The sequence below is a fragment of the Magnolia sinica genome, chromosome 2 (genome assembly GCF_029962835.1).
Source record: "Magnolia sinica isolate HGM2019 chromosome 2, MsV1, whole genome shotgun sequence".
NCBI lineage: Eukaryota > Viridiplantae > Streptophyta > Magnoliopsida > Magnoliales > Magnoliaceae > Magnolia > Magnolia sinica.
The window spans coordinates 25,090,770-25,108,928 of NC_080574.1; the positions used below are offsets into that span (position 1 = coordinate 25,090,770).

General features: G+C 40.0%; 1 protein-coding gene across 3 annotated transcripts in view; it reads left to right on the forward strand.

The window, feature by feature from the left end:
- Positions 1-586: 586 nt before the first annotated feature.
- LOC131236713 (uncharacterized) overlaps positions 587-18,159 on the forward strand; it is a 30,883-nt gene continuing 13,310 nt past the window's right edge. For 2 of the 3 annotated variants that reach the window (XM_058234096.1, XM_058234098.1), the window contains exons 1-10: positions 587-798; positions 3,960-4,044; positions 4,138-4,208; positions 9,499-9,613; positions 9,775-9,854; positions 15,098-15,182; positions 15,277-15,357; positions 15,530-15,624; positions 15,789-15,839; positions 17,256-17,336. In XM_058234096.1, coding sequence (XP_058090079.1) covers positions 698-798; positions 3,960-4,044; positions 4,138-4,208; positions 9,499-9,613; positions 9,775-9,854; positions 15,098-15,182; positions 15,277-15,357; positions 15,530-15,624; positions 15,789-15,839; positions 17,256-17,336 — 845 coding nt within the window. In that variant the 5' untranslated portion in view covers positions 587-697. The remainder of the gene's footprint in view (positions 799-3,959; positions 4,045-4,137; positions 4,209-9,498; positions 9,614-9,774; positions 9,855-15,097; positions 15,183-15,276; positions 15,358-15,529; positions 15,625-15,788; positions 15,840-17,255; positions 17,337-18,159) is intronic. The other variant, XM_058234097.1, reaches the window with a different exon arrangement.

The following is an 18,159-nucleotide window of genomic DNA, read 5'->3' on the forward strand; positions in this document are numbered from 1 at the left end:
AGATTGCCCACCATTCTCGTACGAAAAGATCCAGTACGTTCATCAGGTGCACCGCCGCGTGCTTTGACTTGGATTCCAAAATCGGACCGATCCAAAACTCAGCTGCGCCACGCCAGGCGGAAGTGTGTAAAATCATGCCAAAAAATTCTAGTCTCGGAATAGCGTAATTTCTGGATGGTCCTTTCATGCTTGTGATTCATGTCAAATGAATGGATTGGGTGAATATAAACACCGAAGGGGCCCACATGGTACACATCCCAACTATGAGAATTGCTCGAACACATCCCTGACGTATTAAAATACGATGGTGGGATGTGTGTCCGTGTAAGGCGATCTAAACAGTATACAAGATCGGCCTCAACGTAGATGGATGAATTCTCCTGTTATAATGCACAAATCACATCACTGACCGTTGCTTTGTGGGCCATCAATTTGACCTAAGATTTACCAATCTTAAAGATTTTTGAGGCAGACACCTTCAGCGTTGTATTTCGTCTTGGCCCCATATACAACCGATACAATCCCGACGTCCGGTGAGGCCCACCTGTTAGTTTGCTGGGCCCGATCAAAACACCCCTTTTTGTTCGACCGAGTATCAGATGCTCCCTCGGTTCAGTTTCTATGCGGAAAGAAAGGTAAAAGCAGCGAAGACGATCCCACTTCTCATTCTCCATTTCCAAATCATCTGCAGAATTCCATGGAAGTATCTTCAAATCTCCCTTCTCTTCCCGAAGAGAATTCCCAAGAATCCAAAGATCTCTCTTCGTTTCCTGCAGTCCCCGATCGTCCTGCTACTCAGTAAGCTCTCATGCATGCAATCCACAACAGCAGAACCATTTCTTTTTCTTTTTCTTCTTCCGTTTTTTTCCCCTTCAATTGAAATGCGTCGATACTACTTTCATGGATTTCAATTTTATTGTACTCTTTCTTCCCTGCTTTTTTATAAATTTGAATTGGAATTTCACATAATTATTTTTGTTATAATTTTGGTTTTTGTTGTTATTCTTTCTTGATGTTTTTTGCCTGTTACAAGCTTTGAGAAAGGAAAGATAACATTTCGAGATAATTCATGAATGGCAATTTTGTCCCGAGAGACTAGTAGTGAGAACTTGGTTCAACACACGTTAGTCGATGCGATTGAAAAAGATGAATGAAAGATTGGAATTCAATGAATTGAAGGAAAAAGGCCATCCAACAAATGTTGGGCTTCTTGTAAATGCTGCAATTTTGGGAATGCTATCGATTTTCATGGCCATGAGAATGAAGAAAAGACACCTTGTTTTGTGACAATGCAAGAAAAAGGTGTTTTTGACTTGAAAGATATGAAAAAAATAACGAGAGGTCATTGAACCAGCATTATTGATGTTATGAAAATTGGGTAAGAAAAAGAACGAGTGGAATTTAGGGGTTGTTTGGATACTGGTAAATTTTGTAAGTATAAATGAATTCCAGGTGTAAATTGTTTATAGCCCGTCCTGTGTTTGGCTTTAAGTTGTTATATGTTTACAGGTAAATAATTGTTTGTGTTTGGATAACCTGTAAATTGTTTATAGCCTAGTAGGTTATTCACGTCCAACAGAGTTTGGAGCGGTAAATTCTTATAAAATCTTCATATGACATATAAGAGTTTCATTTAAGATGGATCATTGGGTTGAGCCCATCTCAATAATGTTTAGCGCTGATCCTTCCGTTAAATAAAGTATTAGGTGAGCAAAAAAAAAGTGGGCCCAGTAATTCACATGCCCTTTTATGAGGAGAAACTATCGAATATAAATAGTTAACCATAAAACACATTGAGAAAAACATATCTAACCATATGTCTTCATTAATCCAAATAAAAAATAACTTTAGAAAACAACATTTAGAAGGTTGGATGCCCATTTCACCTTTGGGCAACCCTCACCTTTGGCTGTTCTATTTTAGTTGCGTCCAACTTTCTTAGAGGGGTGAACCTGTGTATAGGTTGGATGCCATACACACCGTGATGACCCCATGTATAACCCTTATAGAAGTCTCTATAATTAATTTTATTTGACAAGCAAAGATTAGGCCTATCCAACTAGTAGGTGGGCCATACCTTAGAAAGGCTTGTACAAAGGCTTGCAGAGTAACTGGCACTCATGTACAAAAGCCGTAGGATTCTTTTTTACACTGTCGAAGCTAGGGATGAAGTGCGTCGCCACTCACTGGGGCCCATTTGGTCAAATGATCTATAATATGAACCATCCAATTTCTTAATTGTACAGTAAGCAATTATTTTCACATAATCAAACTTCAATTATAAACGTCTCCAAAAAAATGAGGTTTTCTGAATAATTCTAACTGTTGATCAGTGGACACTTGTTTGTAGAAGTAGGACCATTGGATTATTCATTTTTTACAATCCACTTGTCAGATGACAAAATAATCCTTTTTTTAAAAAAAATCTGGATGTGGGTCTCAAAAATAAAATATGGTCCAATTAGGATGTGGACCCCAAAAATAAAATTGGACCTATCGGGCCATGCTGGCAAATTTGGTCCAATCAAGACGTGGGTCCCCAAAATAAAATCTGGTCCAATTAGGATGTAGGCCCCAAAAATAATGTCTAGTTCAATCAGGATTTGGGCCCCAAAAATGAAATTTGGTCCAACAGAAAGCCCCCATTCGAAGAAAAAAAAAGCCCATTTTGTATCACAAGTGGGCTTGCATATCGCATATCACAAGTGGGCCATCCACAACTTATTGAACATAAAATCATACAAATCACATATGTATCACAAGTGGACCATCATCGAACATGTGTTCGGGTTTGCAAAGCTCCTTTTTTTTTTTTTTTAAGGCCCTAAAGAAAAGAGGGGGGGGGGGGGGGAGAATCCTTACCTGCAAGGTGGAAGGATGGAGAGAGAGAGAGAGAGAGAGAGAGAGAGAGAGAGAGAGAGAGAGAGAGTATGATGTAGGACAATTAACCACTTGCTCTAAAAGCCCGAACTAAAAAAATAAAACTCAAACTGATAAAGCATGGGGAATTAATCCCTTTATCTCATAGCCCAAGCCCCACATCGCATGGGTTAGGACCTCGGCCGAACCCCCCTCGTGGGCCCCACTTCACATGGGTTCCGCTTCACACAAGCCACCTGCCTCACACGAGCCACCCGCCTCACACGAGCCACCCGCCTCATACGGGCCGCTCACCCTGAGTGTGTCCCTGCATCCCACAGGCAACCCCATTCGAGCCCAAAGTGAAAATACCACTGTATTAATCACCCCTGGTGAGGAGTCTCGAACATGAGACCTCCCGCTCTGATACCACTTTGATGCAGGACAATTAATCACCTACTCTAAAAGCCTGAACTAAAAAAAAAAAAAAAAGAAGCTCGAACTGATAGAGCATGGCAAATTAATCCCTTTATCTCATAGCCCATGCCCCACAATGGTGCAATGGTGGAGCCTTAAGTTTAGAATGCAGGCGATGTTTGGATAGAACTAAAGCATGATCTAGGCATGCTTAAATTCAGGCTGCAATAGTGGAAGTAACATTTTGAGATTCAGACTTGGAGAAGCTCTCTGATGTTTGAGCTTCACATATGATAGGAGCTTTAATGAAATTTCCAATTCAAGGATGCTATTAATAAGTTAGTTTTTCAGTTTGGATTCTTATCTTTACATGATTGTGTTGCTAATTTAAGATAATTTTGACCAATAAAAAATTTAACGTAATCTTGACCAATAAAAACAATTACTTTTGGAGGTCATTTAAAATTTGGCATTGTAAATTTCAATTTATTTCCAATGTAGGAAATATGCTTCTTTCTATTTTGTTGCCATTTAGCGAGATGGCCATTCTATTGCTGAGTCAAGGATCAAGTGGTTAGCCAAGAAATAGTGACACTCAGAGACATTGCACATTGAAGCAAACTTCTCCCATTTTGTGCCTGAGTTTGGATAATGTATCTTTTTATTAATGATTGTGCATGCAGGAGTTCATTGCAGAAATACTCACCACTAGACTGGAAAGGCTATTTTGATCAAGAGGAAGATGTTACAATTGCAGGATCAAATGATGTGAGTGACATTTTTTTTTTTTTTTTGTTTTTCCTCCTCAGTATGATTGGGAAAACAATAACAAGGTCACTATGCTTGTACTTTGTTATTCAGGTCTTTCACGTATACACGGCAGGATCTCAAGGACCAGTTGTATTTTGTCTACATGGAGGCGGTTATTCAGGGTATATCCTAAAGATCTTCTGATCTTATAACTTGTACTATAATTAGCTACTTGCATTCTTGTCTACATTTTTATCAAAGTGTTACAGTGGATTCCAAAAATGATCAACTCTTAACCATTTGCTTCGATAAATATGAACTCTCCTTGTATTGATTCTTATTGAGAATGCCATTACATGTTATGTAGGAGGAAACTTGATCTTGTATTTTTAGTCATCTCTTTCACACATCACTCTATTCTATTTCTTGTGGACTGTTATATTCAGTTGATGTTGAAGACATTCTTCACCTAATATTTCTATTTCTCTTAACTTCTTGGTCAGCGACCATTGTTTTTTGTGCTTATTAAGTTTGGTGTTTTACCACATTCCTATTAAAGAATTCTGTTTGTCAGGATGTGCACAAGCATGAGACATTGTATGGAGAGTAGTTATTGGGGCTCTTATTTCCTGATAACGGGTGAAACTTGCTAGATAGATCAGGTTTTGGCTGGTTTTGTTGGGTAGATTAGCATCTAGAGATGCTTCTTCCTAAGATCAGATGAGAAGTGTGGAAAAGCAGTGGGAGATTGGAGGACGTTCTTGCTCAAGTAATCAAGTTCTTCTATTGCATTTGCGTGGTGATGGTAATCCTGTGGATCATGTTGGAGGGTCAGCTGTATTCCTACCTTGCTTAGAGTATCAGCAATTGACTGGATTGTGACATCAGAAGGGAACATCGTTTGGCAACCATCTCTAGCACCAAGGACTTCACTTCCCTTACATGAATTTGATCCTTCATTGAAAGGGTCACATTAGGATTTGCCCTTTGACCATCGCTTGTGGCCATCAGGGAGTGGCCAAGAATTCTATGATTTCTTGGGCTATAGTTAAGGAGTTTCTTATCACTTAACTAGGCTGTTTGATGAGGACTGGAATTTATTTTATTTTTTTTGAAAGATGAGAAATTTTATTAAAAAGAGCAAAAGCCAAAGAGGCCACAGTACACAGAGAAGAAACCAAAAAGAAAAGAAGAGAAAAAGATAAAGATAAAAGAACCTCCAAAAACTAAACAGAAACAAAAGCAGAAACTGAAAAGAAACTGAGAAAAGAAAAGAAAAGAAAAGACATAATCCCAACCCTAGACAAACTAAACCAATTAAGGCTCCCGGTCTCTAAACAGAACCAAAACTCTAGAGAAAACAAGAGCAAGGAATCCACTCAAACTTCTAAAGCAACGTTATTTCTCTCAGCCTACACCGCCCACAAAACAATGAAAAGGATAATGCGCCATTTTCTTTTCCCTAAAGCCCCTTCGGAATCCACTTGCCAGCAACAAAAAAGCTGGTCAACAGAGGAAGGCATGGACTGAGAGACACCCGCCAAGCAGAGGACACTCCACCATAGGTCTGGAGTGAACTAGTAGTGAATGAGAAGATGGTCCACCGTTTCTTCGTTTTGATAGCAAAGAAGGCACACATTAGGCAGATACATTCTTCTTTTTATTAGATTGTCGATAGTTAGAATTTTGTTCCTTCCCACGAGCCAACCGAAAGCTGCCACCTTCAGAGGAAGCCCATAGAAACGCAATGCACCCATATGACAACACGACGAAGGATTCACCCAAGACAGCAGTTGTTTATAAAATGATTTAATTGTAAACGAACCTGAAGAGGACAACATTGAACAGATGGAGTAATGCCTAGGCATTTTCACACCAGGCTCAAGTGGGGTGGCCTGTGGGATGTAGGGGCACACTCGGGGTGGGCGGCCCGCGGAACCCATGGATTTGGGGCCTGGGCTATGAGATAAAGGGATTAATTCGCTATGATCTATTAGTTCGAGCTTTTAGAGCAAGTGGTTAATTGTCCTACATCAAATTGGTATCAGAGCGGGAGGTCTCATGTTTGAGACTCCTTACCAGGGGTGATTAATGTAGGGACATTTTCACATCGGGCTCGAATGCGGTGGCCTGTGGGATGCAGGGGCATATTCGGGGTGGGCGGCCTACGGAACCCATGGATTTGGGGCCTGGGCTATGAGATAAACGGATGAATTCGCCATGCTCTATCAGTTCGAGCTTTTAGAGTAAGTGGTTAATTGTACTGCATCATGGAGTCCTTCAGCAAGTGGGAGGGATGAAAATCCTGCAAGCAAGCAAGAAGCAATAAGAAATCCTAAAGTTCGTCATTAGAAAGGTTTCTTCTAAAAGGATGAATCCAAATTCCATCGCTTTCATTATTAACGAAACAGTCTCTGACGACAATGTTATGATTCAGACTTGAAGCAAGCAAAGTAGGAAAAGATTCAGCCAAAGTAGGCCTACCAGACCAGCAGTCTAACCAAAATCTGATTCACCAAGAGAGAAGCAAACTTTCTCTCGAACAATAGGGGTCATTTTAACCATCGCTTTCCACAGAGAAGAGGTCCGATAGAAAGTGGACTCCTCCAGCCACCATCCCGTAGGAGAAGTACCATTTAGCTGCAATAATTTGCCTCCAAAGACTATTAGTTTCTTCCCCAAACTTCCATATCCACTTTCCAAGAATGGCTTTATTCATGATTTCTAGATTTTTAATTTCTGCTCCTTCACTATAAGGGGTACACACCTCCTTCCATTGAAGGAGAGGGAACTTGGTAGAGGCACTGTTCTCTTGCCATAAAAATTTCCTACGTAAATTGTCGATCTTGAGAATGATAGACTTTGGGCAGTGGAACATAGACAAGAAATAAATGGGCATACTTGACAAAGAGGCCTTAATCACATTAAGCCTTCCCCCTAAAGAAAGAACATTCAATTTCCAAGATGAAAGCTTCCTTTCCATTCTTTCTAAGATGTCATCCCACAAGGAAAGAGGAGGCTTGCCCGCACAAAGAGGAAGACCCAGGTATAGGGTAGGAAGCAAACCTACCTTACAACCAAAGAAATCCACAAGGGAATTACAAACCTCCACATGGGTGTTGATACCAAAAAATTCAGTTTTGGACACGTTAACCTTTAAACCTGAAACCACTTGGAACCATCAAATCGTCATACTCAGGAAAGTTACCATAACCTCATCTGCATCATAAAAAAGCAAAGTGTCATCAACAAAAAGAAGATGATTAATACAGATGGATTTTTATTTATTTTTATTTAAAAAAAAAAAAAAAATTTAATGGAGAAACCCCTGTACAGACCCATATCTTGTCCTCTAGACAGTATAACACTAAGAGCTTCGGTGACGTGGACAAAAAGAAAAGGGGATAAAGGGTCACCCTGACAAAGCCCAAAAGGGATCCATTGATCATCACATAAAATTTAGGAGAGGAGGTGTACACTCGCGTCCAAGCTCTCCACAAGAAACCGAATCCCATTCTCTTGAGCATATAATCAAGAAACGACCAATCAACATGGTCGTAAGCCTTCTAGATATCAAGTTTACACAAAATGCCCGATCTCTTTTCCATAACACCAGAGTCCAAGCATTCATTGGCTATAAGGACACAATCAAGGATCTGCCTCCCTTCCATAAAAGACAAATTGGAAAGGGGAAATAACCTTAGGAATCACTTGTCTAAGCGTTTGAGCTAGAATTTTAGACATAATTTTGTAAGGCCCCCCTAAGAGACTAATTGGCCGAAAGTCTTTAAGATTTTGAGCACCTTCCAATTTTGGAATCAAGGCCAGAAAGGTACTCCCTATCTCAGAAGATAACCTTTTTTGATCAAACAATTCTAATGCAAGGGTAATTTCACATCGGGCTCGAGTGGGGTTGCCTGTGGGATGCAGGGGCACACTCGAGGTGGGCGGTCCGTGCAAGGTGGGTGGCTCATGTGAGACGGAACCCATGTGAAGTGGGGCCCATGAGGGGGGTTCGGCCGAGGTCCCAACCCATGCGATGTGGGGCTTGGGCTATGAGATAAAAGGGATTAATTCACCATGCTCTATCAATTCGAGCTTTTAGAGCAAATGATTAGTTATCTTGCATCAAATTCCCTAACAAAAGCAAAGAGATCAGAGTTGACAATTTCCCAAAAAAATTGGAAGAAAGCTATAGGAAATCCGTTAGGACCTGGAGCTTTATCTTTGCCAAGGTCCCAAACAGCACTTTTAACCTCTTCTAGATCAACACTTTTCTCCAGATGTACATCCTCCTCTTCCGAAATGGTCTGGAAATGTAGATCATCAAGCCTGGGACAATCCACATTTTCAGCAGTTAGAAGCTGGGAATAGAAAGAAACAGTGGAATCACGAATTGTGGTTTTCAGTAACCACCACATTATCAATCTCAAGGGTGGAGATGGAATTTATATGAGCACAAGCATTGGCAAATTTGTGGGCACCTTGATGGCCATAGAAGGATAGGTCATAGGTGGAGCTTCTGGCGAGGATCATGAAGTTGATTCTCAATAGGAGTTTGCTTGATAACTCAGGTCCTGTAGGATGCAGCACATTGGCAAGCAACAATATCAATGTGGTGTGAGACTTGCTTTTGTGGGCCTTTAAGCATCCGGGTCATGTGCTTTTACTTGTGGGCTTTTGATTATTTGTTGCGTCCTTTTTGTGGTCCTCTAATGTCTTGAAGCATCCAAAGTCTTGTGCTTTTATGGTCCTCTAATTTGTTGAGTCCTTTTTATGGACCTCAAAGGTGTATTTTCCGCGAATAGATCAGAGGCAGTGCTTTTTGAGGGGGCAATATTAACAGTAATTTCTTGGGGTTATTGTATCAAAGCCTCTAATCATAGTGATTGCTTTGTAATGATTGGGAGGTAGTTGTTTTCCGCCTTTTTTGGGCATCTTTTTAATAAATTTATTCTCCTTTCAAAAAAAGAGAGAAAAAAGAGAGAGTGGAAGGTGCTCTGTTTATGTGATGAGGCAGGTGACCACGAGGAGCTTTTTGAAGGATTCTGGATAGCTTTTAATGTGCATCGAGAGGCTAAAGGCCTGGTGCTTAATAAAGTTGGGCATCTGTTATGGACTCTTATCTCCCATTTGCACTGCTTGTTGCTTTGCTGTATTCTATCTTTTGTATGTTTTCTGAACAGCTGATTACTGCTATTGAAGAAAAGCCTGATTTACAGATTTAATTGTAATCATAAAATCCAAAAAACCAATAATTAATTAAGGTGTGTTTGATTGCATCAAATATCATGAAATTTCCTGATATTTAATGATTAATCAGTCTGATTTTGTGCAAAATGTCATGATATTTTATGATATTTGGTGCAACCAAACGCACACTTAGTTATACGTTATTTTCTCATTTTATAGTTCCATGTTCCTTATGGCGACTTATCGTGGTGGTGCTTAGCAGTTTAGTTACCTGTCCAGGCTTTCATTTGCATTGGCAGCAAGTAAAATTAAGGAGAAGGCTCGCGTAGTAGCCATGGACCTGAGAGGACATGGAAAGTCATCTACAGACAATGATGTTGACCTATCTATAGAGGTAAGTACTTCTGACAACTTTCAAGCCGTTATTACAAGAGGATAAGTTACAGTGAGTTTTTATGCTTGTTCCCTGCTATTTCTTGATGCTCAGACTTTTGAAGCCATTTCTGAGAAATCATTTTTCTTTATGAAAAAAGTAATGAGGACTTACATTTGCAGACATTATGTGATGATGTTTTGGCTGTTTTGAAGACAATGTATGGGGATTCTCCACCTGCAATTGTGCTTGTCGGCCACAGGTTTCCCTCTGACTGTGTTATTCCATTTAGATTTTGCATGATATAACATCATCTTGTGCTAAAGATATCTAGTCAAAATTAAATCTCTCTCCAAAGAAGAAGAAGAAGATGAAGAAGAAGATATCGTCAAAATTTACCGTAGGCTATGTAACACATGTTGTTTCTTAAAGGTGGTTATTTTTCTCAAGTCTATATAAGCACATTCATGAAGTGGCTCCAAAGTTTTCTTATGTCTGAACATGCTTGACAGAAACACGTTAAAATGACTTACTAGAGGTCCAAAATGTGATTCTCTAGGGTTCAGTCATGTGCTTCTTTGGTTTTGTGTGGATATAATGTATTGATGTTGGTGGCCTTACATATGTAGCCCATTCAAATTTTAATTGGCAAATCAGATACTTCGTAATTCGGTGATGTTGTGGAATTATTGTGGTTAACTTTGCAAAACTTGATGGTCAATCAGTCTTAATTCTCAATTCAAACATCATCACTCTTGTTTTTTTTTTTTTGGGTAGAATGCAATACACCTTCATGCAACATAGGGTCCTAAGTTATGCGTTGTCTGACTGAACTAATGCAACTATATTCAAAATGAATGCATAACGTTTATAAATGTATCAAGACATGTACGAAAACACAACTAATTTTTTTAAAAGCAAAAGAAGTAGAAATTGATAAATATACCTATCAATGATGTGACTAGTTGTGGCCTTGAACCCACATAGAGTTGTGCGGTGGCTTGCAATCATTGTCCCCATCTTGACAGGGTTGGGAATAATATTGTTGCTCCACAAATCTACAGTACTGTGCCCAAGTCATAGTAAAATGGTATCAATTAAGATACTCCCTGACATAACATTGGTGCTCATCATCTCCAAACTGAATAATGCGGGAGTATTTTCACACCAGGCTCAAGTGGGGTGGCTTGTGGGATGCAAGGGCACACTCGGGGTGGGCAGCCCGTAGAATCCATGGATTTGCGGCCTGTGTGAGGTGGAACCCGTGGATTTGGGGCCCACTAGGAGGTTTCGGTCATAGACCTAACTCATGGATTAGGGGTCTGGGCTATGAGATAAAATGATTAATTCGCCATGCTCTATTAGTTCGAGCTTTTAGAATAAGTGGTTAATTGTCCTGCATCACTGAACCAATACACCCACCGTGTGTACTGTGTAATAGTCATAGTTTGTGGCTTACATGGATGTGGGATGGGCATAGACAGAGCTCCTGGGTATCCATACTGCTCTCCATATCCATATTGTTGCCCATATCCCTGCCCGTATGTGAAAGTGAAGTCCTGATTGTAGTCGAAAAACGATGAGTCGTAACTGCTGGAGGTACTCTCCACATATGCACTAGCTCTATATCCATACCCATACTGTGGCACATAACTCGAGCTATTCTCTTGTATCTGTGATCCATAATTATGTTGTAGCTTAGAACTCGAGCTCCCCTTTATTGTCCATGATCCCCGTCTAGAGCCTTTGATACTCCCATGACTGTATGTGTCCTTCCTGGATATTGCCAGTAACTCTTCCTTAAGTTCTGTTAGCTGCTCGACCTTCTTCTTCTCCAATAGCTTCTTACGAGTATATGCTTTGTTAATGACAGGACATGGCCATTGTTCATCTAGACAAGAACCATGGTCAGTGTCTTGGGTGGCATGATCAAAATCCATCTCCCCAAGGCATGGGCTTAAGAGGCCTCTGAGACTACCTCTTGCTGTCACAATCCCTGTCGCCATCATCACCATCACTGCTACTGTCATTAGAGTCACCATCACCTTCACCGTCATTGCTGCCATCACCATTGTCGCTAGCATCACTCTGTCTCTGTCTTGGTGTCGGACAATGTCTCCCTGCCATGTGCCCCACGTGATAGTGACTGCCGCGGGCTACCATCCAGACTCCTCGTCAATGGGTCGAATGCCTCATAAGGAGATCTTTGCTGCTTCACATGTACACCAACATCCCTTGTTTCACTGCCTCCGCCACAACATGCAGCTCCGGTCACCCATCCAAAGTATCCAAGTTATCTAACCTAACCCATTGGTAAACCGGGTCCTCCTCTTCCTCAACATATGCATGTTGTTCGACTGCCATCAGGCCCAGTGGGTTCTCCTATACTTTTCTTCTTCCTTCGTCGTGGAGCAACCTCTCTCGTGGCTTCATATTGTAGTGGCAATACCCTAGCTTTTAAAGCATATTGTAGTGGCAACATGCAGCTTCAGTCACCCATCTAAAGTATCCAAGTTATCTGACCTAACCCATTAGTAAACCAGGTCCTCCTCGTCCTCAACATCTGCATGTTGTCCGACCGCTATCAGGTCCAGTGGGTCCTGTGCTTTTCTTCTTTTGCTGCGAAGCAACCTCTCTTGTAGCTTCATATTATAGTGACAATACACTAGCTTTTAAAGCCTATCGTACCCCAGTCTATTACGCTTATTTATGTGGATGAGAGAGAATGTGCTCAAATTCCTTTCACACAGTGAGGAGGAGACCATTTGCGTGAGCACACAGATAGCCAGTTGCTGTAAAACCTCACAGTTAGTCCCATACATGGCCCACCATTCGCCTACGAATTTTAAACTTATTCCATTAGTTTCAAATTTGCTAAAATAATATGAAAATTAACTTTCAATGTAGCAACTCACATACCATCATGGTGGTCCTTGACGTCACCGTGGCTTGACACCCAAACATTCCAACCGCATTGTGGAATCTAACTATTTGTTGATGGCATATAGCAACAAGGGTAAGTGTGGAATAGTTGAGATGCAGATAAGGAGAATGAAAGTGCGGAATATATTTACTTAAGTACCGAATGTTTTTTCCCTCGAGTAGTTGATGCATAAGTATCGTGCAATTCCCAACCCAAATCCCCATAATCCTCGGTGGAAATTTGGTTTCCTTCCAAAACAATTATCTTTGAGGAAAAAATGGTTTTAGGGTTTTTCTTACATGATCCGGCAATGTCGATAGCGGCCCACCAAATCCAATCGAAAACCGCTCCCTCAGGCAGATAAAAAAGGTTAGAGAATATATATATATATATATATATATGGAATTTCTGAATGGGAAGAGATGCTGCTGCATGCCTATTTTTATTGGCTACAATGATTTGTCGTTGGTGGCTACAGTCTTATGTGACGATACTGCATATAAAATCGTGTGAAAATCCACAATATCAGGCATTATCGTTGATATCGACGAAATCTCACGATATTTTGCGATATAGCGCACGATACATGGGAATTTGTCAAAATTTCAATATTTTTTTGAATTTCTGGGAGGTTTCATATTGTTGGACCACGATACCGATAATATCGGCCGATAGTATCGATATTTCAAACACTGAGTTCTCCTAAACTAGACTCTTGTGACAAAGCCTATTCTATGCATGTTACAAAGTGGTGCATGTGTGTTCTATCTATTCCATCCATCAGGTCCAACCAACCATGTAACTGCTCTTATTTGATCCAAACCCAAATCGAAACCTAGATCCAAAGACCGATGGGTACCTGAACTCAATTGATCTGCGTTCAGATCTTCAAGAATGAGATTGGAAGAGGGAAGACCCAAACCTGGTTAGCCCAGGTATGGGTAGTGTAGGACCTATGCTGAACCTGACCAGTTGATAGCCCAATTTCATATCATTTGTGCATCGTTTGTTACTTGAAAAGTGGTCCATAAGATAAGTAACAAAAATACTCAGGGAAACTCGTTCCACCAGCCATCAATACTCTAGCTCTAACAACTTATTGAATAATAAAACCTATGGACTTGTGGAACCATACAATCCAATCGAACTGTTTCTGTATGTGCAGATCTGTTATCAAACCTTTGATCTAATCCATATCCTCGATCAGACCATTCTGGTTGGTTCGCTGGTCCCGACCTTTGGTTGGCCAGCTTGTGTGGCCTGCTTTCATCCGTCGATCAATTACGTATGGTCTTGGATGCATCACTGCCCAATGATCAGGTGGATATCTCACATCTACCAGTTGCAAAGTGTAGGTACCTGACATGCCTGTGGAGAATTGTCAAAATTCTTCTTATTCTTGGTTTTCATTTGTGCACATTATGGTTTGAGTTTTGTTCCATGTGCAGCACATGCTTCTTTGCTAGGATACAAGAAAACTAAGACCTTTGAGGAAAAGCTAAACTTAGGTATTTCCATATTTCTGTGTCTACATGCATGTGCATTTCATGGGACTGATTGTGCTGTTTCCTAGAAACTAGCATCCTATTTTCCCAAATTGGGAGGAGCATTCATTGGATTGATTTGATGTTGGTGAGGCAGTGAGGGAAATTTATCTGTCACTGATTATTTTGAGTCTGGTTGGTTTTATTCAAACCGTGTTTCTGCCAACTATTTCATAACTGCACTTATTTCCCTTCATGAATGTTGACTCCAATTTCTCAGCAATATTATTGTATTGTACTACATATAAAAAGAAAGAAACTTCTAGCTCATTCATGGGTCTTACACTTGTAAAATTCATGCATTATCCTCCAATCTGCAAGCTTAGACGTGCATTTGCTTAAACTACTCTCAAAGTTCTTGCGTGTAAGAGATTGGTGATGAGTAATTTGAAGTCATAGTAAGGGGTGTCAATGAGCTGTGTTTGGGAGGCCGACTTAAGGTCACCTGAGTGCGACCTAGTAATACAAGCGAAACCTGAAAAAGGGCCCAGTTTCCTACGGCCAAGATGAACGTGATTAAGATTTTGTCAAGTCCGAGCCCACCCCAATTACAAATCTACATGCATGTTAATGATATGTTCTACTGCTACATGCATTCATGATACATTTAGAGAACACAGCTAACATACATTACTTTCATCATGACCTGGCCTGGCCTGATTTGACCTGATAGACACACTGCTATCATTGTGGCCCAGCCTGGCCTGATCTGAACTGATGGATCAATGTGCTTGGCCCAAGCCTGATCCGATTACTAATTGGCTCTGAACATCCAAACCAGATCTGCCCCAATGTCTTTGACACTCTTAACTCATGTGCCTGCATCATACCCTTTATTATCACCTAAAAGATTAGAAGTGGTAGCTTGCACTGGGTACTATGTGTTGATAAGAGGATCCTCATGCACTTCTGATGCTGATTTGACCATATCATCTACAAAGGATTGAATATAAAGTTTAAACATGCTGATCTGAAACCTGGGGCAAGGCTATGATGATGATGATGATGATAGAGTTTGACGTGTAAAACTGTTTGCAGCATGGGAGGTTCAATTGCTGTGCATGCGGCCGCAAAGAAAGTGATACAAAGCTTAGCTGGTCTGATTGTCGTCGACGTTGTAGAGGTTCATCTTTTGCAGTAAAACATTCTTCTGATTATATGCTATAATTCTTACCTATGCTGATGCCAAATCTTTGGATCGTTATTCCAAACTTCAGGGAACTGCCATGGCTTCATTGATTCATATGCAGAAAATCCTATCAAGCAGAATGCAATATTTTCACACCATTGAAAAGGCAGTATGTACCCTTCTTTTCAAAAATTAGTTTTCAGTTATAATGCAGCAGATTCATCTTTGCAGTGTTCTTCATGTACACCATGCCATTTCGTGTATACTTGAGGCCTTCAGCATAATCGATTTGGAAACATCTCAGTAATGCATTTGAACATCAATTGTGAGTTGTGACATAGATTGAATGGAGCGTCAAAGGAGGCTCCTTAAGGAATGTTGAGTCTGCCCGTCTATCTGTTCCATCGACACTAAGCTATAATGATTTGAAGAAGTGGTAAGAACTTGCATGCTTAATAAACATTGGTTTTTATTGACCTTCCGTGCAGTTGTATTCATATTCATCTAATCCGCTTTCACTTCTTTGTATAATTCATGTAGCTTTATGATGAAATAGTATACATTGCACAAATATATGTCTAATTTTGAGCTGTATTGCAGTTACACTTACCGCACACCTTTGGAAGAAACAGAAAGATATTGGAAAGGCTGGTACAGTAAAACTCAATGCATATTTAGAATGGTTATTCATAAGAAAGAAGAGCGTTTTCCTATAAATTCTCTGATGTGGTTGTAATGCTCATCTTGTGGTTACAGATGTAGTTCTCTGTAAAATTTTATTCTCGTCTTCTAGAGTTAGGAGCAACCTTTACACAATGAGAATTATAGGATCCTTGGGCCAAGGATATACACCATATACTTGGTTTCAGTTTGTTTCAAATGGGGCCCATGCTTCAGTGATCTAGGCAATATGATGGCCCCCGCAGTGGATGAACCATGTCACAAATCTCTCAGATCAGATGATCCTAGCCATCAATCTTCTGTTTTTTCTTCCAGTTGAATGTGGAATATTGCTATTTTCTCTTCTTAACCATCTATTTGTAGGCCACAAATTGAAATGTCAGGATTGTCTTACCTAGGTGATTTAGAGGTATGGGTCCATCAGTGGTGGAGAGCAACAGTCCAATGGTCTGGATCACTGAACCTCAGGCCCTACTTGTACAAATTGAATGCCCAAATATTTTGTGCATTTCATTGGCTAAAGCATTATATGGCCCTCTTACACAACAATGTTGATGATGTGCATGCATCATTTCTTCTTTTCTATTCTCCTATTATCCAAGCTTCTTCAAGATTCACATATTCTAAATTATATCAGCTAATTGGAATCAATACTTGATTCGCATATCGACAGCAGATACTTGGAAAATCACCTTCTTTCTTTGGCTTGTAAAGTGTTAAGCTCGAAAATTTTCTTTCTTGTTCATTTCCATGAAATCCCTCACTTGTTACTATTCACAAATAAACCCCCATTTTTATACCGTTAGTCAAAAAAGCCCCTGGTGTCAGTCTGCTATACAAAACCGTATATGAACCATTTACCATATTTTGTATACGACCAAAATGGCCATTAGGTGTGATGAGCATTTTGCATATGACCAAAATGTCCATTATGTTTGTACGCGATCCAACCATTCGTAAGGATTTTCCCATCAGGATGAAGGGCAAACACAAACATCAGCCTGATCCAAAACTTCTTTGGTCTCTGATAATGTTTCAATGGTGGGCATCCAGTCTGACTATTCCTTGTTGTGTGGCCCACTTGAGTCGAGTCTCTCTGATTTTTGAGCTCACGTCCTAACATGTGCTGGCGCAACAGATGGACGAAGTGGATGTCATACAGACATTGCGTGTGCCACATCAACACTCATTTTCCCAAACAATCCTTTCCATCAGTCAAAGTCAAAATGGGGGAAAAGATAGGGGTTTACTTGGGAATAGTAGTAAGGGAGAGATTTTAATGCCACTGGACCAAAAAATAGGGTTTTATATGTCAAAATCCATTAGTTTTATATGCTTCCCTTCATAATTAATTAGACGCTCAAAGCTCTTTATCTCATATTCCAGGTATGAAGGCCTTTCAGAAATGTTTCTATCGTGTCCAGTACCAAAACTATTATTATTAGCAGGAACGGACAGATTGGACAGGTTCTCTCTGGCATATATAGGCCTAACATTTTTTATTTTTTTTTCAATGCTCTGTATTTGACATTTAAGAATTCTTCTTGATGTTAGTTGATTTTCCTCTCCCCTTTTGATAATGCACAATTTGTTCTTTATATCATATTTCTCCCTCTTTCTAAATGAAGTTTCTTATGATGGGTATTATTAAGGCCACATGCTTGTATTCCTCGTGCTGAAATAAGTTTGGGTCACCAACACTATTAATAATCTAGATGCTATATTAACAGTGAGAGGATTTCTATTTGCACGGACAAACTATCTATGTGGTGATAAGCATTGGCAATTCTCTTCCCAAGATGCAGCTCCTGTGCCATCTCTCTCCTGCTTTGGAAGTCCGCTTCAAATCACCAGCTACATCTACGGCTCTACCATGACTGTATTCCACTTCAAACTGCAATTTTTAGCGGTTGAAGTTTTGGTTGGTTTAAGATTCTAGTTATGTTGAAGCCTAAGTTTGTCATAAAAAGCCATTAAATTTACCAGAGTACAAATCCTTCTTCTTCTTCTTCTTTTTTTTGTAATTTTTTTTTTTTTTTACATGTAACCTTTTTTTTTTTTTTTTACATGCACACCCCCACACACTCACGCCTTAGTGGGATTTCACCACCTTTTTTTTTTGTAATTACCAAGTGAAAAAACTTATTTACCTTGTTACCTGAGGGTTTGCATGGTTAAATACATAACAGGATTTTTCCTTTTTATATTGTAAACTTGTAGTACTTTTCACCGTTCTTGCATCTAACTGGTCAACACATATAGGACCTTGTCGTAACTCTCCAAACTGGCT